This window comes from Magnolia sinica, chromosome 4, assembly GCF_029962835.1.
Source record: "Magnolia sinica isolate HGM2019 chromosome 4, MsV1, whole genome shotgun sequence".
Classification (NCBI taxonomy): Eukaryota; Viridiplantae; Streptophyta; class Magnoliopsida; order Magnoliales; family Magnoliaceae; genus Magnolia; species Magnolia sinica.
In genome coordinates, this window is record NC_080576.1 from 23,723,186 (window position 1) to 23,748,393 (window position 25,208).

The 25,208-nt window shown below is 39.0% G+C and overlaps 1 protein-coding gene across 4 annotated transcripts; it reads left to right on the forward strand.

Moving 5' to 3' along the window:
* Positions 1 to 4,629: 4,629 nt before the first annotated feature.
* LOC131242794 (MAG2-interacting protein 2) lies at positions 4,630 to 23,098 on the forward strand. 4 transcript variants are annotated; one of them, XM_058241674.1, is made up of 12 exons: positions 4,630 to 4,934; positions 5,042 to 5,090; positions 5,233 to 5,406; positions 6,924 to 7,128; positions 7,980 to 8,203; positions 8,391 to 9,390; positions 10,664 to 11,634; positions 11,767 to 11,885; positions 15,985 to 16,344; positions 17,278 to 18,532; positions 19,341 to 19,606; positions 20,459 to 23,098. In XM_058241674.1, the coding sequence occupies exons 1-12, from the start codon at positions 4,824 to 4,826 to the stop codon at positions 23,081 to 23,083; spliced, it is 7,359 nt and encodes a 2,452-aa protein (XP_058097657.1). In that variant the 5' UTR covers positions 4,630 to 4,823; the 3' UTR covers positions 23,084 to 23,098. The 4 variants fall into 4 exon arrangements, with proteins under 4 accessions (XP_058097657.1, XP_058097658.1, XP_058097659.1 ...); XM_058241675.1 differs by having other exon boundaries at positions 5,045 to 5,090; XM_058241676.1 differs by having other exon boundaries at positions 5,048 to 5,090.
* Positions 23,099 to 25,208: the final 2,110 nt, after the last annotated feature.

Sequence of the window (25,208 nt, forward strand, 5' to 3'; positions counted from 1 at the left end):
GAGGGCCTATAATGCTTTTCCAAGCACCAAACAATACCTTGTCATTGGAGGGGTCATAATTGATTCACATGAGTGGTAACCCTTGTGGACCACACCAAGGTTAGTATTGATCGATGCTATGGACCCCTCGATGATGTATTTCACCCAAACCATCCATCCATTTTGCCATAGCCCTAAACTGAGATAGATTTAGATCTCAAGTAATTTACCCCTTAAAAAATAATGGTGATTAAACGCCCGCCGATAAAAACTTATTAAGAGCCACAGAAGTTTTAAATCAAGCTAGTGTTTTGTTTTTTCTTTTCATCTAAGTTGGATGGCAAATAAACGTTGTAGCGAACCTTTTAATGGTAGTACTCAACTACTATCCCCCGAGGCATGGATTTCCCTTACATGCCATATAATGAGAAAGAAAAATATATTAAAGACATTGATAAAAATACATAAATCATAGTGGACTCATAGTACCATCTGCCTCCTTTAATACAAAGCCCTGCTTGGCACTGGTCAATGCTATATGGGCCCCTTCATGATGTATGTATTTTATTCATGCATTGCATTTATTTTTTCCAAGACAATAACTTAAATTTTGGTAGATTTGAAGCTTAAATAAGGATTGAAAGCTTACCATGAAAACCTTTGTTTCAAGTGAAGTTTTAGATTAAGTTGATTCTTTTGTTTTCCTTTTATTTAGGTTTATGTGACCTTGCTAATAGATTAGCTGGGAAATCAAAATTCAACTGCGAGTGTCATTATCTCCCTTTATTCTTGTGGTGTGGTCCACATAATCTTTGGATGTGCCTAAATTTTGAGCTTATGACCAAAAGGGGTTTTACAAGATTAAAAAGGTTCATTGAGTGCATCATGGCTAGAGCTAGGCATGTCTTATCCGATCCGATGGATCCAACCCGATCCGATCTAATTCGACCCGATTCGAATCGAACCGACGACCTAGATTGGTGCGGTTCGAATAGGGTCAATCTGATCCGACCGTTCATCGGATCAAGTTCGGATTGATGTCAATCCGGACCGATCCGATCCGATTCGATCATATCTGATTCGGCTAAGGTTAAAATAGAGCCATTAAATGTTTGCATCACCAGTGCTTCTGCTTTTTCCGATGGTATGGTCCACTTGAGCTTTGGATATGCATAAATTTTGGGTTCAACCCCTAAAATGATCTGGAAAAACGAATGGACAGTGTGGATCAACCACATGCATTCACAGTGGGCCCATGTGTATTCAACATATATCACACGCCAACTATACGGGATAACTTCAAATTATTGCTTGCATCTCACGCAAGGCTACTGTAATGAGTAATGACAGTGACAGGTTAAGTAGCAGCGAGACTTTCTATTGAAGTGAAGTCATTAGGTTCCGTTGGACCCACCATGATGTATGTGTTGTATCCACATCGTCCATCAATTTGTAGAGATCATTTTAGGCCATGAGACAAAGAATGAGTAAGATCTAGCTTGGGAGTGGACCCCTCCACAGAAAATAGTGGAAAGAGTGACTCCTACTGTTGAAACCTTCCTAAGGTCCAATATGATGATGTTTATTTGAGATCCAATGTGTTCACAAGTTAGTACAGACATGAAAGAAGGGAAAACACAAATTTCAGTTTGATCGAAAACTTCTGTGGGCCTTAGAAAATTTTAATGGTGGGTGTCACTCTCTCCACTGTTTTCTGTGGTGGGGTCCATTTGAGCTTTGGATCTGACTCATTCTTTGGCTACTGCCCTAAATTGATATCTTCAAATGAATGGACGGTGCGGATACAACACATATATCATAGTGGGTCCCACAGAACTTGGTCACGTCACTCTAGTTAGGAGTCTAGCTACTCAACCTGTCAATGACTTAGTAGGGTTAACTAATCCGTGTCCCATGCAAGGTACCTGTTGCAGATACGTGTCGTGCGAAGACGAGCACGTACGTGCCTCGAGCTCCGAGCTGTACGAATGGCTCAAATGAGATCAAAGTTACATGGGCCCCACCATAATGTTTATTTTCCATCTAATCTGTTAATAATGTTAAAAATACATGGATGAAGTGGAAAAACAAATTTCACATTGATCCAAAACTTTTGTGATCTGAAAAAGAGTTTTAATGGTAAACGATCAATTCCCCACTATTTTTTTGCAATGTGGTTGAACAGATCTGTCTTATTTTTTGGCTCAAGCATTAAGACAAGCTTTCCAAATGGATGGACGGTTTGAATATAACACATACCTCATAATTTGACCTAACTCCGATTTGTATCACCAACTTCTATCTTCCAATCCGAACGGTACCCAACTCGATCCAATTCGGTTTTCCTGACCGAGTTAGTCTCGGTTCGGGCCAGGCTAGTAGTGCATCGGATCAGATCGAGTCAGATGACCCGGACTCAGTCCTATATCAGATCGAGTTCGGGACAGGCCATGTAGAATTTGGACCGAGTCGAGTTGGACCCAATCCGATTCGACTCGGTCCGATGCCCAACTCTACTCATGGCTATGTCATAATAAATCTAAACACTTGCCTGAGATGTCCATATAATAATTTCTTTAGCAAACAACTTAAGAAAATAAATGGATTGACACTCTCACTAGCAATGTGGCTATTGGATGGTTTTATGTGAACCCTACAATAATGTATGTGTTGTATCCACGTTGTTCAATCATTTTGGGTCATTATTTTAGATCATATGCTCCAAATTGAAGCAGATTTAGATATCAGGTGGACCACACCACAGGAAATCAATAGTGATTATACGCTCATCATTGAAAACTTCCTAAAGCCTGCTATAATATTTATTTGCCATCCAACTCGTTGATTAGGTCACAATTTTTAACGGTGGTGATTGAATGACCACTGTTTCTGATAGTGGGGTCCACTTGAAATTTTGATACGCCTAATGCCTATACATTTCAGTAGCGAAATGACATTTATTAAATTGCTTCGGGTTATATGTTTGGGTTAAGGTGTAGGTTTAAGTTAAGTGAATTAAGTTTAGGTTATAGGTTTAGGTTTAGGTTTAGGTTTAGGTTAGGTTATAGGTTATTGGTTTAGGTTAAGATTACAGGTTAAATGTTAAGTTTATAGGTTTAGGTTTAGGAATTCGGGTTCAGGTTCGGGTTTGGGTTATATGTTTGGGCTAAGGTTATTAGTATAGGTTTTGGGATTTGAGAATAGGTTTAGGTTTAGGTTATAAATATAGGTTTAGGTTTAGGTTATAAGTATATGTTTTGGGATTTGAGAACAGGTTTAAGTGAAGGTTATAAGTATAGGTTAAGGTTATAAGTATATGCTTAGGTTATAGGTTAAGATTTATGTTTAGGTTATAAGTATAGGTCTTGGGATTTGAGAATATGTTTATGTTAATGTTATAAGTTTAGGTTAAGGTTATAAGTATATGTTTAGGTTATAAGTATAGGTTTTGGGATTTGAGAATAGATTTATGTTAAGGTTATCAGTATAGGTTTAGGTTATAAGTATAAGTTTAGGTTATAGGTTAGGGTTTAGGTTTAGGTTATAAGTATAGGTTTTGGGATTTGAGAATGGATTTATGTTAAGGTTATAAGTATAGATTTAGATTATAGGTTAAGGTTTAGCTTTAGGTTATAAGTATTAGTTTTGGGATTTGAGAATATGTTTAGGTTAAACGGGCTCTAAATGGGGCGCAGCTTCAATGAATCTCCACCGACGTGCGTGGGATCCCTGACCACGGGCCCACCATGATCTGTGCACTTTAAATCCACGCCGTACATATGTTTTGAAAACTCATTTCAGGGCTTCCATAAAAATGCAGAAGATCTAAATCACAGGTGGACCATAGTACACGAAACCGTGGTAATGGACCCCTAAAACTTTTTCATGGGCCACAAAAGTTTTGGATCAAGCTGTGGTCTCTTCATCAAGGTCTTTGTGACCTTATCAACTTGTTGGATGACAAATAAACATGCTGGTGGCCATGAAGTTTTTAACAGCGGCAATTTAATTACGACTATTTCCTGTGGTATGGTCCACCTAGGATATGAATCTGCTTCATTTTTGGGATCATGTCCTAAAATGAGATGTCATATTGGATGGACGGTGTGAATGTAAGGCATGCAACTGTTTCCTATGGTATGGTCCACCTAGGATATGAATCTACTTCATATTTGGGATTATGTCCTAAAATGAGATGTCATATTGGATGGACGGTGTGGATGCAAGGTTTGCACATCATAGTGGACCCCACTATTAGGGATGCACCTAAACCGTGTGCCCTTGGGTAATTTTTTACTATAGATGTGACCCACTAGCCACTTTTTTTTTTTTTTTAACTGGACCCAAACAAAACCTACCTTACCAACTTAGGCCTCCATCTATACGGACAAGTTAATAAAAATAAAAATACTCTTATTTTTTTCAACTGCTTTACCTAAGAATTTGAGATATTTTTGTTCAAAACCCTTTATAACTAAAACATTATTTGTACTACATAAGTTTTTTTTTTTTTTTCAAAAAAAGCAAGAAAAGGGGGCGTCTACAGTGCTAATTCCCCCCCTGAAATGAGCTTGAAAGATGAATGGTCGGCGTGGATAAAATCATCATGGTGGGCGAAAGAGGGGTTTTCCAGTACCGCCAGTACCGAGCTTCGTACTGGAGGAGAAACTACCGAATCCGAATCCTTTCTCAATCGTCGAGGCGAGGAGTCGTTGGGCGTGCGTAGAGAAGCGCGCGTACAAAACCCTCAAAATCGTCGTGGACATCATCATCGTCTTCATCGTCGTCATCAACCCCCAAACCCCATTTCTAGGGTTTCCAAATCCCGAAACCAGACACCTCCCATGGATGGAGTCTCTCATCCTGAGGAGGTGCTTTTCGAGACTCGCCATCACGCCACTGATTCCTTCTCGTCGTCCTCAGATCTCACTCTCCATCTTCAACACCAGCAACAGGTCGAAACATTTCCTCTCTCTCTCTCACACACACACACACATCCATCATTCTCCAATCCCAATTTCATTCATCTGATCTCGTCTTCTTTTTAATTCTGCAAATCTAGCAGCAGCAAGGTGTCAGAGGCCGTCTCTTTTCACTGCTTTCGAGCCGAGGCACGTTCCGTCCTTCGATCCTATCTCAATTCTCTCTCTCTCTCTCTCTCTCTCTCTCTCTCTCTCTCTATATATATATATATATATATATATATATATATATATATATATATATTCTACTGATGTGTTTATTACACTGAAGGTATTAACCAACTCAAGGAGAAATGGAGTGGGAACAAACGGCCAAGATCGTTGAAGAAATGGGCCTCACTGTTTATCTCTCCTCGGGGCGAATATGTTGCTGTTGCTGCTGGAAATCGGATTACGATATTGCATAAGGACGACAATTACATGGCCCCACGTGGCGTTTTTATTGGTGAGGATTTGTTGGCATGATTTCTTGGAGGAATGGGTGATGACGGATTGATCTCAATGCCCGTTTTTCCACCTTGGGAATTGGTTCAGTTCCAAAATGAAAAATGGGTGTTTGCAAATCAATCAGTGTCGGTGAAGAACTTACAATATAAGTCGTTGCAGAGATATGATATGTTATTCATGTCTTGTCGTTGCTTTGGACTTGTTGAGGAATGTAGGATATTTTGTTATTTAGTGTGTTTGGATTCTCAATTCAACCAGATTACAATTTTCAGTTTGGTCTATTGGAAATGACTGATGGGGGGAGGCATTTTAATTCGTAATGACAAGCAGACCCCTAATTGCAATCCTCTGTGTTTCAAGTTGGACTTGATTCGAGAATAATTCAAATTTGGGAGCCATCCTGTCGTTGTGGATGTTCTGGGCCTAGCAAAACTTAGGCCATATTTCTCGTATCTGAATTGAATTGTTTCAATCCAGTTTGATCGAACATCCAAATGCAGCCCTAACCAGTAACAGAAATGTAGAAATGCTGATTACTGAATCCTCAATCCGATTTTGGGACCAAGGGTGATAGAGTTGAAATCTTTCATATTGGCGTGCTCCAATCACAAATGAGTTTGGGTGCCAATTGCCCTGTGGTTACTCAATAGCTTTTGGAAGTAGCCTTTGCCTTCGTCGACTCTTGGGGCTGGTAATGCAAACCTGAATAAGAAAAGAAAGAGATTGTGGGAAAAGACCCAACAATCCTCTAGCCGAATGCTAGAAATCACAAATGCAAGACTGTGTGCAAGCTCAATAGTTCTCTAGTCTAGAACTAGAAATCACTCTCCCTCCATTCAACAGCCACTGTAGAGAAAATAAGAGAATTTCATAAAGAGAATATTAATCAGCTTGTCTTATTCCATAGGTCATAGGTCCTATTTATAATCAACCTTATAATCTGTTATAAAGGATATGGAATCTAAAAATCTTAGAAAATAGGAAAGCACCTAGATAATAAAGCATTCTAATTAAGAAAATGCTTAAAATAAGAAGATATTTAGATAAGAAAATATTTAAAATTATTCCTTAACTAAAATAAAGATATGAAAGAAAGAGCAGATTTCCTAATCTAGAGATTTGAAAGAAATGGGAAGTAGTGATGGGCTAAAAAAGGAAGGTGGTTCTTTTCTTGTACACACGTGTAGGATGTGGGACGATTGCATCAGCTGGGACGATTGCATCAGCTGGCCACACAGCATGACCCGTTTCCTTTTCGTGACTTTGAGAATGTTCTGTCCAGCCTAATCTACTATAGGTCACATTTTTTAGTCTTGTGACTCTCACCCTGTTATTTCAGATTCGGATAGCAATGATAATCGATATGCAATATGGTTGTTGTGGGATTTGAGAGATTCGTTTGTGCTTGGGGTATTGGATACTCATACATGGGTTTCCTTAGTTAGCTTCATTCACGAATTGTGATCTCTGGAATTTATTGTCAAACATGTCTAAAATGCAATTTGATTTTATCAGGTAATGACAGGTTGACTATTTTTATGCACGGAGCCTGGTCAGATTCCCATGCTGTGCTAGGAGTTATTGATGACATGAATACACTCTATTTTATCAAAGCAAATGGGGAGGAGATAACAAGGATGATGAACAGGCAGTTAAAAATGTCCGCATCTATTATTGGTATTATTGTGCAAGAAGATCCAGATGCGGAAAACTCTTGCTTGTAAGTGATATTTTCTTTCTTTTTTCCTTTTTCTAAATTTCATTAAAGGTGGAAAGGGAAACCTTATCCATTAAGGCAATACATAGGTGTCTCCAATATAGAAAGAATCCCAGGCCACCCCTTCCTTGGCCAAATGATTAGCTAAGGAGTTGGTTTTGTTAAGATCCAATGGTTTAAAGAGCCTATCTTGATGCGTTCATCAGTCCTGGGGTTTTTGGTGTATTGGTGAGGTTCTTAACAATTGGTATCAAGGCCAACACCACGTCTTGTGTTTGAGTCATGGAAAGGGCAACCTGGACCAAAGTGGCAGCCCCCACAACGTGGAAAGGGCTACCTGGGCAACCAGAGTGCAGCCACCATACTTAGGGTGGAAAGGGCTACCTGGATAACTAGAGTGCATCTGCCATGCCCTCTCCAAGTGGAAAAAGGCTAGTGGAAAGGGCTACCTGGTAAAAAGGCTAGAGCAAGTGTCACCACAAAGTGGGCCGCCGCAGATGTCGGTTATAGATCGTCGTGTAATGTTATGATCCCAATGGTTTAAAGAGCCTAGCTTCACGCATTCACCAGTCCTATGGCTTTTGGCATATTGGTTAGTTTCTTAACTGTTTCTCTATGAACAAGTTTGATTTCTGTTGTAGTTTTTTTTTTTTTTTAATTAATTAATTAATTATTTATTTAAAGCTTGCAAAGAACCATTATAGAGAGGTATTTCAGTATCAACTTGAGACTTCTCACACTATAGTGCTAGACATGGCTAAACATTCTTGTTTCTGATAATCTAATTCAACTTGGTTGATTTATTTATTTATTAAGTGTTTAGTGCTGGATTAAGGGAATGCAGTTTTCTGTAGGTGTACCTTCAACCTTCTTATGTCTGACGGTTTGCTTCATCATATTGAGGTCAGTCAGGATCCAACTGCAAGCATTTCGTACATGCCCACTTCAAACAATCGGTTAGCACTTTTGAAGCAATTCCCCCAAAATGTGGCATGCCTTGATTTCCAACCAAAATCTTCCCTGCTAATCCTAGTTGTTGGTGCTGGTAGTGCCTCGACGAACTCCAAGGATAGTTCTGGTACTAATTTCTAGCCTTAGCTGATTACATCATGCACTTGTTTTATTAGTTGTTCTTTTCCAAACAACAGTCTTAGATATTTAATGGGGAATATTCTTGTTGTCTGTTTCAAGCGGTGACGAAATTTGTTGTTGACTTGTTATTTGAGAGGAATATCTAACAAAAGCGTTCTCTTCTATTCTTTCAGGATTATATTGTCTATCTCTATGGCGTATAACTAGAAATTCAGATATAGAATTTTTGTTCTGCAGTACTCATTCTGAAGGCTTATTTTCCATCCCAGAAGGTAATGTAGGACCTTTCACAACTCCAAAAGTGGCAATCTCACCACGAGCAAAGTATGCTGCCGCTCTAGATTTGACAGGAAGCTTAGACATTTTCAATGTGGATGTTGAACTATGTTCTTTTTCCGTTATTTCTTTTGATGAGAAGTGCCACTCTCAAAAATCTTTATCTAGTAGGAGGAAATGCCTAAATGATATTGTAGATTTCAGTTGGTGGTCTGACCATATCGTGGTTCTTGCGAAGAGGACTGGTGTTGTCACCATGGTTGACATTTGTAGCGGTACGAAACTTGTGGAGAATGATCCACTGCTTTCTATGCCGGTTTTAGAAAGAGTTCAGGAGTGCCAAGGATGTGTTTTTCTTTTAGAGAGTACTTCTGAGGACAGGCATTCGCTTGTTTCATCTGATCATAGAGAAACAGCAGACTTTATGGATATTGTGCAGGCTACTAATGATCAGTACAACCAGCTAGACACTGGCAGAATGCGCTGGCGGCTGATGTCATTTTCGGAGAAATCTGTTTCAGAAATGTACGGTGTTTTAATCAGCAGTCAACAATACCAGACTGCCCTGAATTTTGCTAATACGTATGGTCTGGACAGAGATGAAGTATTTAAATCACAGTGGTTGCATTCTGATCAAGGCACTAATGAAATAATAATGTTTTTGGCAAATATCAAGGATCAAAATTTTGTCCTCTCAGAATGTGTGGATAAGGTAGGATCAACTGAAGATGCCGCAAAGGCTTTACTGTTGCACGGGCTTCATATCACTGACCAGTATAGATTTTCAGAATCAGAAGACGGACAGTGCAACCTAGTTTGGCATTTTTGTACAGTGAGGCTTCAGTTATTGCAATACAGAGACAGGCTGGAGACATTTGTTGGGATAAACATGGGCAGGTGAGTTGGCCACTCTTGTTGTTGTTCGTGGCCCGGATGGCAAAGCTGAATATTGTTAAAAAATTCTTTATGCATGCACCGTTTGCACCTTGCTATTAATTTCAGCATATTCTTTTTGATAAAAAAAAATTTTCTATGGTTTTTAGTCAGCTCACAGTAACACATGCAAGCGCTGGTTGAGCTTTCCTTAAACTGGATGTTAAACAAGAAGCAGCTTCAGACAAGATGGCCCTTGGATATTGGAGATGAAAATTTCCTATTAAATTGCACATCTATTACTTGTTGTATCCTAGCACACATTTATATCATGATTTTGTGCCCCCCAAACAAAAAAAGAGAAGAAGAGGATTTGAAGAAGGATTCTTATGGTAACTTGGAAAAAGCACGATGACTGGCTGCTGACCCAACATCGACCCACCTCCTTTACCCTAGACTGGGGACCAACTGTGCAACTCTACTAGGCAGAGTTGCATATAAATTCTTTACTTGTAACCGAAAAAGAAAAGAAAAAAAGAACAAATTTCTCATAATCTTCTTTTGTGGATGCCAGCAATAAGTGGCATAAAGGTGCCATAGAACTGTTTGTTAAATGTAGCACCTCATTGACTTGCATGATCTCCTACCTAATATGGTACCTGGACAGCATGGATACGACATGGCAGAGTGTGTATCTCTTTACTCCCTAATCTCGAACCATTGGCATAAGATACATGTTTATCATCTGCTTTGAAGTATCAGGGCATTCATTGACTGGTCTAATTCTTTGGCACTACATGGTTTTGCACCCCACTTGTGTGCCACAACTAGAACTAAGTTCTAAATGAATCATTTGTTCATGTCTGAAAAATTCTTCTTGGACCGCCATGTGGGAGTTGGCCAATAACATATGACACTGTCGAAGCACATCATCTACTGGTACCCTTGTTTATTATATTCCAAATCAAGATTACTAGTTGATACCCAGAAAGGTGATGGACAATATAACATGCATTAAAATTTTCTCTGAATAAATTCTCCCACTCTTATATTATCTGATAGCATCCATGACTTTTAAGTTTTGTTGCATGACGTGTGATGTATATCTGATGTTGTATGTCATTAAATTTCCATAACATCATTGCCATGCTGTTATTTGGCCTTTATCAAAGTAAATGAGAGAAACTTAGCTGTGTTTGAGACCCTTATTCTGTATAAGAATCACTTCTCAAATGCTTTATTTGGCTTGTTGCGTTTGCTTATCATGATATCTAGTTGCTGATATTATTTGATGCAGGTTTTCTGCCCCCAAATACAGAAAATTCCGGGTTGTGCCTCTAAATGAAGCTGCTGTAACTCTTGCTGAAAGTGGGAAAATTGGGGCCCTAAACCTGCTTTTCAAGCGTCATCCATTTTCTTTGGCTCCTTTCATTTTGGATATTTTAGCTGCAATTCCTGAAACAATTCCTGTCCAAACTTACAGCCAGCTTCTTCCTGGTAGGTCTCCTCCCAACACTGTTTCTCTGAGGGACAGAGACTGGGTTGAATGTGACACGATGATAGATTTTATTGACAAAGCATCAAAAGATAATGAGAGCAGTATCCAAGTGAGAACTGAACTCATTGTGAAGCAACAGACAGGATTTGTTTGGCCATCAGATTTTGAACTTTCTCTGTGGTACAAGAACCGAGCACGAGATATCGATAGCTTAAGTGGGCAGCTGGAAAATTGCATCTCTATGGTGGAAGTTGCTTGTCAAAAAGGTATTATGGAGTTGAGGCTGTTCCATGAGGACATCTTATATTTGTCTCATCTTATATACTCTGATGTATGTGATGAAGAAATAAATTTCACCATGAGTGTTGTCGCTTGGGAACAATTGGCTGACTATGAAAAATTCAAGATGATGCTTAAGGGAGTTAAAGAGGAAACAGTAGTGGGAAGATTGCGGGAAAAGGCGATACCATTTATGCAAAACAGGTGTTACACAATGGCCTCTGCTTCTGAAGATCAGCGTTTCGAAGGTCATAAGCAGACAGACTCTTTTCTGGTTAGATGGCTGAAGGAGATAGCTGCAGCAAATGAATTAGACATATGCTTGCTGGTCATTGAGGAAGGATGCAGGGATTTCCAGACTGAATGGGTTTTCGAGGATGAAGTTGAAGCTGTAGAAACAACCCTGCAATGCATATATTTGTGCACTCTCACTGATCGTTGGAATTCAATGGCTTCCATTTTGTCAAAGCTTCCGCAGATTACTCTACAAGGTAAGACCACCCCAACTAACAAGAATTTCAGTTCAAGACTCGGAATAAGAGGTTTTTGGCCTCGTAAATTTTTAACACAATTCTTTATTTGGAAAGATTTACTGGATCTGAATTTCGGAATCTCTATATCAGGAAATACTGGAGGATATCTGGAGCCTAAGAATATTGACAAATCTGTTGAGAGCATAGAGAAAAGAGTCAAACTTGCAGAAGGCCATGTAGAAGCAGGAAGGCTTTTGGCATATTACCAGGCTTGTATCTTTTCCTTCATGCTCACCGCATTGTGCTTATGAAGCCATAATGTTTGAAATTTTAAGTAATAGGATCAGTACCTTAATCCACTAATAGGATTATTACCTTAATCCACTGGTGCTGAAATTTGGTTACAAACTCTATAAATTGTATCCTACTAGGAAACTGGGCCCTGTAATTTATAAATCACTAGTCCATGTATATTTTACCACACTAGGTTTCTCAGCTTTTAAGGTTACTGCATTCAAACTCATTGCTCAGTTTCACGTTCGAAAATTTTCTTTGAAATTAGTGTCCTAGATTTAAACAAAGCCTTATGCAACCGCTTATTGTGACTATCTAACCTAAGTATGGACATGCATGTTGTGGTTGATAGTAGAAATGAGATGTTTGGGGATTCTGGAAACCAGGATGCTGACAGATTGACACAACCATACTGCTGATATGCTAATATTGGAAATGTATGTTATATTAATAGTAGTTCATAGAGCAAAAGATAGGAAACCATATTTTGATAATTAAAAATATGTTAAGACTCTATAGATTGTGCACAAATAATAATAGAAATCAGGAAAAAAGATCTACCTGTGTTGACATGCATCTAACAGTTTTTTTTTTGGTTTTGGTTTTTAAATGGGGTGTCCTTGTTACATGGCTTAGAGAGTTGAGCAGCAAAACTGCATAGAACACATAAATGTTTGCAATGTCGATAATATTGGTCGATATATCAGTTGATATTATCGATATCGCATGTCAGCGATACGAAATTGGTGAGGAATAACAAAAGGATGCCCAAATTCCTGAATATCGGTGATAATATTGCCAGATATCACAATGTATTGGTGATATTGTCGATACCTCACAGGAAACACACATCGCCCTTTCCTAAAACCCTCCAAATTGATTTTCCCCATTTTTTCTTCAGATATCTCTTTTCTAACCTCGTAGTGGGTGGATTTCGGTCCATCCTTTGCTTGGATTTGGGAGAACCCACGTTTGAAATCAGAATAAAAATTTTCTTGCATTTGGGGCCGTTTCTCATTCAGTGAGTAATTTTTTGTTTTGATCATACAAAATAAGTGTGAAATCATAAGAATATTTGATTCTTCATGTTTTGCATGGAAAATTAATTATTTCAACTTTCGATTTCGAGATGTGAGTGTAGGTGGCCTTACCTGGGGAAAATTAGGAAAACTTTGAAAATTTCCCAATTTCTCTCAAATTGCTTGCAGTGTTGCACTCCAAACATGAAGTCAAGCATGTATGAGGCCTGATCTACTGATTTATTAACTTTTTTTCAAATTTCAGAAAATTAAAATTATTTTTAATTAAAAATTATTAAAATATTAATTTTTTTCTCCAAAATTTCCCTTCAACTAGCTGTCAAATGAGACTAATTTCTAAGTACTTAGGACTGTTTGATGAAATAAGTATCACATACACTAATTTCGAAATTCAAGTGTAGGTGGCCAAAGTTGGGGAAAATTCAAAATTTTTCCAATTTCTCCCAAATTGCTTGCAATGTTGATACCAAACATGTATGAGGGCTAATCTACTGATTTAATGGGTTTTTGTCAATTTTCGGAATAAAAAATTATTTGTTATTTAAAATTTTTTTTTTATTTAAAAAATAAAAAAATTATTAAAATTTATTTTTTTTTGAAATTTATTTTGGATATAGTATCTTGCCATTGTGCAACTCTATGTGTGTGTCTAGGCCATAACCAGTCACATCATTCATAGGTATATTTCTCAATTTATACTTCTTCTTTTGCTTTTGAATGAATAAGTTGTGTTTTCAGACATGTCTTTATACATTTATAAATGTTATGTATTCAATTGAGAAATTTATAAATGTTATGCATTTAACTTTTCTTTGCAGCTGGTCCGCCTCGTCTGCAAATTAGCGTTATTTTCCCTTTGTTTTTGCTTCTCCTTTTGCTTTATTAAAATTTCAATAACCTTCCAAAAAAAAGGAATATAGTTACATTAGTTTAATCAGACAACGCATGGCTTAGGATCCTATATAAAGGAAACCTTTTATGTGAGTTTTTTTTCTTTTTTGAGATGTTATGATTTAAAAGTGTATATAAAGGGTTTTTGTTTTTTTAAAAAATAACAACCACTGAAGTTTCATTGAAAAATTCAACCATTTTTCCAATGTTTCCCCATGTTTCCTAAAAGGTACAATAAATTACCTGATACAAACGATATATCCCATGCGAAACTGATACATATCTTTATCCCAAGGGTGCGATGTGTAACGCGATACAGATATTTCAAACACCGGTACAGATCCAATTAGTGAGATTTTTAAAGACTTGTGCCTTCAAATCTTGATGTGGATCAGCTTTCAGGCAACTCAAGCATATGCAACTGCAAGTACAGATTCAGATCTGGATCTTAATGCAACATATTTGGATCTGGCCTGCTTGGAGTAGATCTGGACGCTTTTTTTTTTTGAGACGGTAAAAGATAATTTTGTTGAAAAAGGCCAAAAAACACCAAAATAAGAGAAAAAGAACAAAAAGAGACCACACTACAAATCTAACCATCTAGATGGAAATTGAGCAGCTGGGAACACATTAGCTGCATGCACCCACTCAATTACATAGGAACCACCCCACAAGGTCTACGACCATCAGACCAATGGTGCTCATGACATCAGGCCAAGAGAAAGCTAACCCCATCATATTATTTAAGCAAAAGAAAGCATTGTTTTGTTCATGACCATCCATTGTTTTATACGCATTGTTGGAAGTCTAAATATGAAAGATAGAGATCCGACAGGGCTTTCAAATCTGAACTCTTGACTCCATATGACACAAGACAATAACTAAAAGATAACAATTTTTTGAAAGATTATAAATCTCATAAGGGCCTGTTTGGGACCTAGGAAAGTATTTGGGTGGAAAATACTTTCCAAGAAAATGACATTTTCCCCTGATTTGGAGTTCATTTTTTGGTGGAGAATATTTTCCAAGACTCAATTTTATTTTATTTTTTAATTAAAAAAATGACTTGAATGTGTTTTCATAGAATAAGTCGTAAAAAATTTTCCCAGTCCTCCCCCTCTTTTATTTTATTTTCTTTTTAATTTAATCTCTCCAAATGCTTTCTTGGAAATTACTTTCAAGGAAAATGTCACTCTCTCCTATTTTCCACTCCCAAATAGGCCCTAAAAGATATTCTCCAAAATACCCAAGACATCCTGTGTATGGGCTGGGCTGTTTTTACAATCAACATTTGTGTAGGTGAATTATTGCTATTTTTTGGTTCCTCTATCAATGGCTGCCAATCACATGTATGAACAAAGTGGGGCCCGTTCTGGATGCATGTGACCTGGATCTGGATGGATTGAGAGTTATAAGAAAAAACTCTTATTGGCTCTATTTTTCTAACTTCAGAACCCTGAAAGGAGATGCATGAACTAATGCATGTCCTGTTGAACTGTTAGGGTGTTTCAGTTGACTCCTTGCAGCAGTGCAACCTATGTGTCTCTGACAAGCTGTCTTGCACGTGGTGTGAGTCTATGCATGGTGTTAGTGCAAACATTTGGCTTGTATTCCACTTCTATTTTCCTGATGAATGGTCAAGCTAAGGCTATACTATTCTTTAATTGGTTAAAAAAACACTCCCCAACTTCTCAAACCATCCAGTAGGTGGAAAGATGCATCAATCGCTTGATAGCCAGAAGCCACCTATCATTTTCCTTTAGGAAGGCCTAAACCATTTGTGAAAAAAGAATATACTTACTGCCGTGGTTCCATCACTGATCATATAGAAATTAGGGGTTTCTCCTTCCTGTAATTTTGTTTCACTTGAAGTGTTCAATGATATGCTGAAAAGCTGTATTTCTCAAACTGGATGATCAGCTTAAGTGTTTTCTCTGATCTTTGATAACTAACTATAATATCTGATTCCAGATGTTAAACTCATGCTTCATGTGATTGAAATGGCTGTCGTTGTTATCTGATCATAAACCTGATTAATTGCTTTGGCCGTTTTCATATATACATGCTTTATGCTTTACAATTTTGAATATCATTGGTAATTAAGGCATGGGCTTGAATCCTCTCCGCTACTTGTTTATTTCAGGTGCCAAAACCAATGAGCTACTTTCTAGGAGCTCATTCAGATGAAAAGAGCGTGAAACAGCTTCTTCGCCTTATTCTTTCAAAATTTGGGCGTCGGCAGCCTGGCAGATCTGATAATGATTGGGCTAACATGTGGCGTGATATGCAGTGCTTTCAGGAAAAGGCATTTCCCTTTCTGGATACAGAGTATATGCTAATGGAGTTCTGTAGAGGACTGCTTAAAGCTGGGAAATTTTCTCTTGCCAGGAACTATCTGAAAGGTACAGGTTCCATTGCTTTGGCAACAGAAAAGGCAGAGCATCTTGTTATTCAAGCAGCAAGGGAATATCTCTTCTCAGCGTCGAGCCTTGCTTGTACAGAGGTGAGTATTCTTACGTCTGCCCAAACATATTGTTTTATACACACATGACACAACAGTTATCTGTGGGATTTAAAACCTCTATACCCTTGACTGTAAATTTTATCATAATCCATGATTGGCTAATTCGGCCAAAGCTTCTTTAGAAGATTTATAAGGTTGTGTCATGACATCATGAATGAACTTCCAAACTCAGTGGAAGGATCCGCCAGCCCAAGGTGCATCCCTTGCTCAGGAAGTTCACTTTCGCTCCCATTCTAGCCTATTCTCCCTTCTATCACCAGCTACCCCTACAATGACACCATCTGTTCATCATTTCCACTTTTAGCACTATCTTTTTTCAACTATTTATTTATGATTTGCTGTTTCTTATTGCTTCTGGACGATAGATATTGTTAAAAATTTTCATCTGTGTTAAACACATGGTAAACATTTAATCATAAACTGAGCTTCCCAGCTGCTTCATCTCCCCGATGGTTTGCAAGCTGCTGTCCACCTCCTGCCCCTAAATTCTGACCTGCTAATGGAACTAATCATCCATTTAGATATGCTTTTTACCCCCATGCAAAAGAAGGAAATTTTGCTTTGTGTGTGTGTATGTCTCCTCCTTTGGAATCTCCCCCCCTCCCCCCACCCGGTTGGCACACACCAGGTATGCATCTGCAGATATGAATGATTGGTATTTGCCTGTATGATTTAAATGTGTTCTTTTTTGTAGTTTCTTCATTCTTAATCTGAAACTACCATTTCCATTTTGCTATAGGCTTTTTTTTTTTTTTGGTATACTATCTGGGTTAATATTGGTTGTGTAAAGGACGTCTCATGTTAGAAATTTTAGTTTGGCGTGTTTAATTTTCTCATGATAAAGTTATGGTTTCTTGTCACACTCTGACACTCCTTATTTCACTAACAGAATATTGTTGTCTCTCTTTACAGATTTGGAGGGCTAAGGAATGTTTAAACCTTTTCCCAAATAGCAAATATGTTAAAGCAGAGGCTGATGTCATCGATGTTCTGACTGTTAAACTTCCAAACCTTGGAGTGACTCTTCTGCCCATGCAGTTTAGGCAAATAAGAAATCCTATGGAAATTATTAACATGGTAATTACAAGTCAAAGCAGAGCCTACCTCGATATAGACGAACTCATTGAAATCGCCAAACTTCTTGGTTTGAGCTCCCAAGATGATATAGCAGCTGTGCAAGAAGCTGTGGCAAGAGAAGCTGCAGTTACTGGGGATCTGCAGCAGGCTTTTGATCTCTGTCTTCTTTTGGCTAAAAAGGATCATGGTTCCATTTGGGACTTATGTGCTGCAATAGCAAGGGGCCCTGTCCTTGAAAATATGGATACAAGTTCTCGAAAGCTGCTACTGGGTTTTGCTTTAAGCCACTGTGACGAGGAATCTGTTGGAGAGTTGCTGCATGCATGGAAGGATCTAGATATGCAAATGCAATGTGAGAAGTTAATGACACTAACAGGGACTGAGCCTCCAAACTTTTCTGTCCAAGGTTCTTCAATTATCTCACAACCTGCCCATGATATTCAAGATATAGTTGGTCTAAGTAATTTCTCTGAAACAGTTGAAGGTTCCTCCGGCCAGGAAGGCAATGATGATCAAGAAATTCACTTTGAGAACATCAAAAAGGTACTTTCTACTGTTGGAAAAGACCTGCCTATGGAAGATGGGGCTAGTTGGGATACTCTTTTGAGAGAAAATGGAAAAGTTCTCTCTTTTGCTGCTTTACAACTTCCATGGTTGCTTGAATTGAGTAGGAAAGAGGAATATGGTAAGAAGATGACTTTGGACAAACAAATTCCTGGAAAACAATTAATGAGTATAAGAACACAAGCTGTGGTGAGTATCCTCTCGTGGTTGGCTCAAACTGATATAGCTCCCAGTGATGATCTAATTGCCTCTCTTGCGAAGTCAATAATGGAACCTCCTGTCACTGAAGAGGAAGACATTCTTGGATGTTCATTTCTGCTAAATCTTGTGGACGCTTTTCATGGAGTGGAAATAATAGAAGAGCAGCTGAGAACAAGGGAAAGATATCAGGAAATCTGCAGCATTATGAGTGTAGGTATGATATATAGTTCGTTAAACAACTACAATGTCGAATGCTCAAGTCCTGCTCAGAGAAGGAAGCTGCTGCTGCACAAATTCCAAGAGAAGCATGCATCACTCAGTTCAGGTGATTTAGCCTTGAACTTTTGTCACACTCTCTTATGTTATTGTTGTTATCTGAGTCTATCAATAGCACAACATGCCGGGTAGATGAAATTTTATGAAGAAGAAAATGGCATCGATTCTCATCATGTCACTGGTGAGCACAGTGTAAGTTTAGGATGGTAACTCCTCTTGATTACCCTAAAGTTGTGAAGGGCAAAATGACTGAACTACCCTAACAAGTAACAAGAAAGTATGACAGATGGGACTGTAAACATGAAAATTCCTGCTTCAAATCTTGGGAATGATTGGAGGAACATGATTCACAAAAGCTGACCCCAAATTGCTGTGACAAAGCTAGGATGATGACACGCACATACACAACATGTAGGAGTGGGAAGAGGCTCCACTTCAGGATTGAATTCATATTTAGTTCCAACTTGATTTCAAACACACCTGTTGCACTAAAATGACACATGCAAATTACTGTACTTATCTCTGGGCTAAATCCAAGTAATAAACAAGCCTGGTTAGTATTTTACTTTATCATGAAATGTGTACTTTCAGTAATCTTGAAATCCACCTCATATCTCATTTTTCACACAGACATCTTCTTTTTTTTTTGAGTTTATTTGTTCAGTTAGCAATCCTTGCATGCTGATAAGACAAAACTAGGTAATAGGCAAGCCAGATTACTAATTTACTTTATCATGACAATGCTTTTACTTTCAGTATTCTTGAAATCCAAATCATTTCTCATCTTTTCACAGGTATATCTTCTTCTTTTCTCAAGCTAAGATACTCAGTTTATTAATTTTTTTCATGTTGATCAGACGCAATGGACAAAATTGACAAGGCACAGCCTACGTTCTGGAGAGAATGGAAAACAAAATTAGAAGAGCAGAAACGGTTGGCTGATCAGGCAAGAATAGTAGAGCAAATAATGCCTGGGGTGGAAACTGCAAGGTTTTTATCTGGGGACTTGAACTACATTCGGACTGCTATTTTCTCCTTTGTTGATTCAGCAAAGCTGGAGAAAAAGCCTATCTTAAAGGAAGCGCTGAAATTAGCCGATACCTATGGCTTGAATCGCACTGAGGTCTCCTTCTCTCTCTATCTCTCTCTATCATCACTATTTTAATCCCACTGGTGAAATTAGGATCTCTAAGTATCAATTGGAACAGTGTTCTCTCATCTATAGTTAAGACACATTCCTAACTATTACTCAGAAGCTCATTTCCCAATGAGTGACACGGATAGCCAGAGGAATCCTGGATGATGGATGCAGATGCCTAGCCATGCCTCTTTGTTTGTTTGTTTTTAAAATTTTGGTTTTTTTTTTTTTTTTTCGTAATTTCAGTCTACAGGCATTTGTTTCTAAATCACTCGAGATGTACTTTAACACCGAACACCCTCAAGTATAGATCCAAATATTTGAGCACAGCCACAGTGTGTGTGTGTGTGTGTGTGTGTGTGTGTGTGTGTGTGTGTGTGTGTGTGAAGTAAACATCTGCCTTGTGGGTGGGGGCCATGGGGCATGGGGAGCTCCATCCATCCTTTCTAAAATGCACGAGGATAGGTACCCAGCTGGAACTTGAGCTCTTAGTTTTCATTACAGATGGAGTGGGAATTAAAGAAGCATGTAGATGTGGAGATTCATGGATGTGTCCCAATGTGAATGCTCAAAAAAAAGAAAGTGTCCACATGTGTTTTTGCTTATGCATGCACATTCTTGCTTATGTACATGAAAGCATATGCACACCTACATACTGCCATATTCCTATTTGATCTTTAAGCTAATGTGCTTACTGTGCTATTACTATTTTATCTATTAGCCAGCGTGCTTCTCATTGCATGCTGCCATATTTCTATGTGATTTAACATATGCCTACTGGCCTATTCCTATTTTATCTATTAGCCAATATGCTTCTCATCGTTGCTATTTCTCTAGGTGCTATTACGCTACCTTGCTTCTGCTCTTGTGTCGGAGCTTTGGGCAAATGATGATATACAAGCTGAAATTTCAGACTATAAAGAGGAAATGGTTACCTGTGCTGCAGAAGTCATTAATACTATTGCCACAACTGTCTATCCTGCAATTGATGGGCGTAACAAGCAGCGTCTTGCCTATCTGTATGGAATGCTCTCTGGCTGCTACTCAGAGTTGAAAGGAACTGAAGAGCTAGTTTTGGAACTCCACCACACTCCAGGGCAGACACATACTTCAGAGTTATCTCAGTTTTACAAGTTTCTCAAGCAAGAATGCAGAAGGATTTCCTTTATCAAAACCTTCAACTTCAAAAACATTGCTGGATTAGGTAATTTGAATTTCGAGCATTTCAATGAGGAAGTTTATGCGCATGTTCATGAATCTAGTGTGGAAGCTTTGGCAAAAATGGTTGAGTCCCTCACTGGCATTTATAAAGATTCAGTGGCCAAGGGTCTGATATCATGGCAGGATGTTTACAAGCATCACATTCTAAGTTTGTTGACGGTCTCAGAGACTGACATTTCTAAGCTACATCCTCTCAAACCTGATGATTTGAGATCCTTTATCAGTGAACTTGAGCAGAACTACGATTGTTGCGGGATTTATATTCGATCCTTGTCAGAAGGATATATTTTAGACATTATGGGTAGGTACTATACATCAAGTCTTCCTCATAATTGTTCTGAGAGTGTATCAAATGAATCGGAATGGCTGGATTGTCTCATATTGCTTCTAAATTTCTGGATCAGATTGGTTGATGATATTCAGCAGATTATATTCCATGAAAACTCCAAAGAGAAACAGAGCAAGTTTGATCCAGCAGGACTTTTAGCTTCTCTGAAGGTTCTCAAAAAGTTGATAATGGAGGATGAAATCTCGGCAAATCAAGGCTGGGCCACTGTTTCTGCCCTTGCTGAACGTGGGCTTATGGCCACTGACACCTCCAATCTCTGCAGAGCCATGGTTTTTTCAGGTTGTGGTTTTAATGCTGTTGCAGAAGTATTTTCTGAAGCAATAGCAGCATCTTCCACCTACTTGAGTTCAGTCACGGACAACACTGTTAATCTGGACGCCACTTATAATCTTGCCCATATTTATGTAAATATGACAGACTTGGCTTTGCTAGACTTGGGCAGCAGTGATTCCGGTGACACCCGTAATTTACACCATTTGCTGTTGTCACTTAGCAAGATGGAGGGCAATCTAGCGGATTTGAAAAGGGTCAGGTATGCAGTTTGGGAAAGGTTGAGCGCATTTTCTCATAACATGCAGCTGCAGAGTCAGATTCGGGTGCATGCTTTGGAGCTTATGCAGTCTATTACAGGAAGAGGTCTTAGAGGTCTTCCTTATGAACTTGTATCTGATGTTCAACCGTGGGAAGGTTGGGATGAGTCAGACTGTGCTGAAAGCAGGGAGGCTGCTGATCAAGGTGGCCCACAACAACTAGATGTGCCTGGCAGGTTTACAAATACTTTAGTTGCCCTCAAATCAACTCAATTGGTTGGAGCTATTTCAAACAACATAGAAATTACTCCCGACGATCTCATGACCCTTGACTCAGCTGTAGCTTGCTTTCTACGTTTATCTGCCGCTGCTAGCTCGGAACGGCATTTCGAAGTTTTACAAGCCATTTTAGAAGAGTGGGAAGGGCTTTTTAGCACAAGCAGCAAAGATGAGGAGGAATCTGGTGAAGTGGCCAAACCTAGCAACGATTGGAGTGGTGATGAGTGGGACGAGGGATGGGAAAGTTTTCCGGAAGAACCAGTTGATAAAGAAGGAAAGAAAGGCAGATCTGTTTCTGTTCATCCCCTGCACATATGTTGGATGGACGTTGGGAAAAAGCTTGTCGGGCGGTCCCAACTTGCAGACGTGATGAAATTAATTGACCGGTCATTGTCAAAATCTAAAGGCATCTTATTAACGGAGGACGAGGCCCAGAGCTTGAGTCAGCTTGTACTAGGGATCGACTGCTTCATGGCTCTGAAAATAGTGCTCCTACTTCCTTATGAAGCCATTTGGTTACAATGTCTAAGCACAGTTGAGGCTAAATTGAAAGATGGAGGCATTCTGGACTTGATACATGGAGACTGCGAGCTTTTAACTCTCATCTTAGCATCAGGAGCTCTTTCAACAATTGCCACTGATTCTTCTTACAGCGCCATCTTTTCATATTTATGCCAATCCGTGGGTCATCTCTCTCGTCTATGTCAGGAAGCCCAGTTATCCCTGCTCAAACACAGAGGGATGGGCAGAAATAGAACTGACACAAATGGGTTCTCTCTTTTCAGTCGAATCCTCTTCCCATGTTTTGTGTCAGAGCTTGTGAAGGCGAGGCATTGTCTTTTAGCAGGATTTCTTGTTTCATTGTTCATGCACACTCATGCTTCTCTCAATCTCATAAATGTTGCAGAGGCAAGTCTCAGAAGGTATTTAGAGGGGCAGGCCCAAGCACAAGAAAGTTGTGGGCCTATTCTTGATGAGATTAATGGCTGTAGATCCTTGGTAAATAGTGTTTCCAACTTGAAAGGTAAGTTGGGAACTTTGCTTCAAGCTGCTATGTTGGTCCTTTCAACCAATGTGAAATGAGGTGTTTTTCTTTTTCCCTCTCCATCAATTGCAACCTGAAATATGATTTTATTTGAAAACCGTTGTTCCTGGGGCCCAAACAAGGATACATGCCCTAACCTAAAGACAGGAACCATCTAGCCATTTGCAAGCTGAACGATTACAAGGGCAGATGAATTCGGCTGTTGGCCTCTGTAGTGACAAAACATGGGTTGGCAATATACCTACAGAGGCGCACACCTTGAATGCTTAGACTTGAGAAAGCTGCTGCTTGGACATTCACATCCTACCGTAGGTTGGTCAGGTACTTTCTCCAAGTTAAGCTGATTCTATTGATCCTTTATTTCTCGAAAAATGGATATTAATGTAAGATATATTGTCACAGATCAGAGCGGATGTGACTCCATTCCTGATCGATATTGTAACAAATCTTGGAGCAGCCGTGATTGCATGGGTGGTGGTTGAGGCGTCTTTCGTCCTTCTGTAAAATCCACATGTTTTTATCTTTGCCGGGTCTGGTCTCTCATAAGCACTTAAAGAATCATACATCTACATTTGAATTGGAGGAGATGTACACTGCTCGGTCTGAATTACCACATTTCCATTCCACCAGCATTCCAAACAGGCGGGTCCATTTCTCAGTTACATACCAGTACCATTAATCCAGTTGCTGACACCATGGATGAATGCTGCTGCACAATGCTTGCAAATAGATGGTTAAAATGAAGTGCAGCCAACAATCTCTATGTGCAGCCATACAAATACCACAGATAGGACGGTTGGGATCGTTAAATGGAAGATATCTTTTTATCATTGTGATTCCTACTGGTTGAGCAATCGGGATTGATGGAAAATGGTCCTCACTAATATGGGGTGCTGGCTTAATGAAAGCTGGGTGATTTAGCCAAGCATTGTATAATAACCGATTTAATCATATTCAATAGAAGAAGGAAATTAGAAATATTTGAGTTTCGAAGTACTGGTTCGCATGATACTTCTGGCGATTCTTTTTCCACAAAAAATTCTCAAGATTTATGATGTTCACAAAAAGAACATTTGATTTTTTTAAAGCCCCAAAACAATCCTTATTAGGGTAAAATACCAAAATGTTCTTTTCTTATAATTTTTTTTACTAATAAAAGTGGGGTCGAGCATTGCGGACCGGTAACATGTGTATGACATCCAATCTATCCAGCAGGCGTGCCTAATCATGATGATTCAAACAGCCCAAAAGTCAGGCCGATCGAAACAAAAGGTTGGTCAGATGTGAACTTGGATGTTTTGGGTGGTGTCACTATTTTCAATGGTGTGGCCTGCCTGATGATCGGATCAGCCTGATTTTTGGAGCGTCTAATCAACATGGTGGATGGGTTGGATTTCATACACAGCATGCCCCACAATGCTTTGACTCCACCTATTTGGAGAAAATATGCAAAGGCTATTTTGGTCATTGCAACCCTTGAAAAGTCTTTTGGGAAAGTCCAACGGCCTGTTTGGTTGCCAGTTTAAAATGAGTTCTCATCTTGGTAAGGACTAAAAATGATCTTGATAAATAATGATCGTGATCACTGATACATAATTATGATTAACTAAAATGAGATAATTTCAGTTTGAGTGGGACCCAAACAGGGCACCCCCCCCCTCAGATTTTTATGATGAAATTTCCGAACCTTCTGCTTGTTCTCGTTTGCAGTTTGTATAAATGGGCTTGTGGTTCAGCGATCCAGACCAATCATAGGTTTGTTGTGGCCCACTGTGGATGAATCATGACCAAAATCTCTAGCCACCAATCTTAGGTCTCTCTTAGGGCCATCCTATCCAGAAGATTTATAGGAGACAGTCTATTCACTTTGGAGGCTCAACTAATGGCCTCGATCAGTGAACCATGGGCCTCACTTCAAGCCAGCTTGTGTACTGTGCATATCATCGCATCAATGATCATGTGAAAATTGGGTAGCCATTCGCTTGAAAATTCATCTCGAATGTACAACAGCAAAGAAGTCTATTCAATCGTAAAACAGTGAGAAGATGTAGACTATTGACACAAGCTAATGTATCAAATCAAAGGGTTTTTTTTTTTTTTTTTTTGCTAAGCCCACATTCCGGTGAGAAGGGAGCCCATCTACATGCCACCACGTGTCAAAGT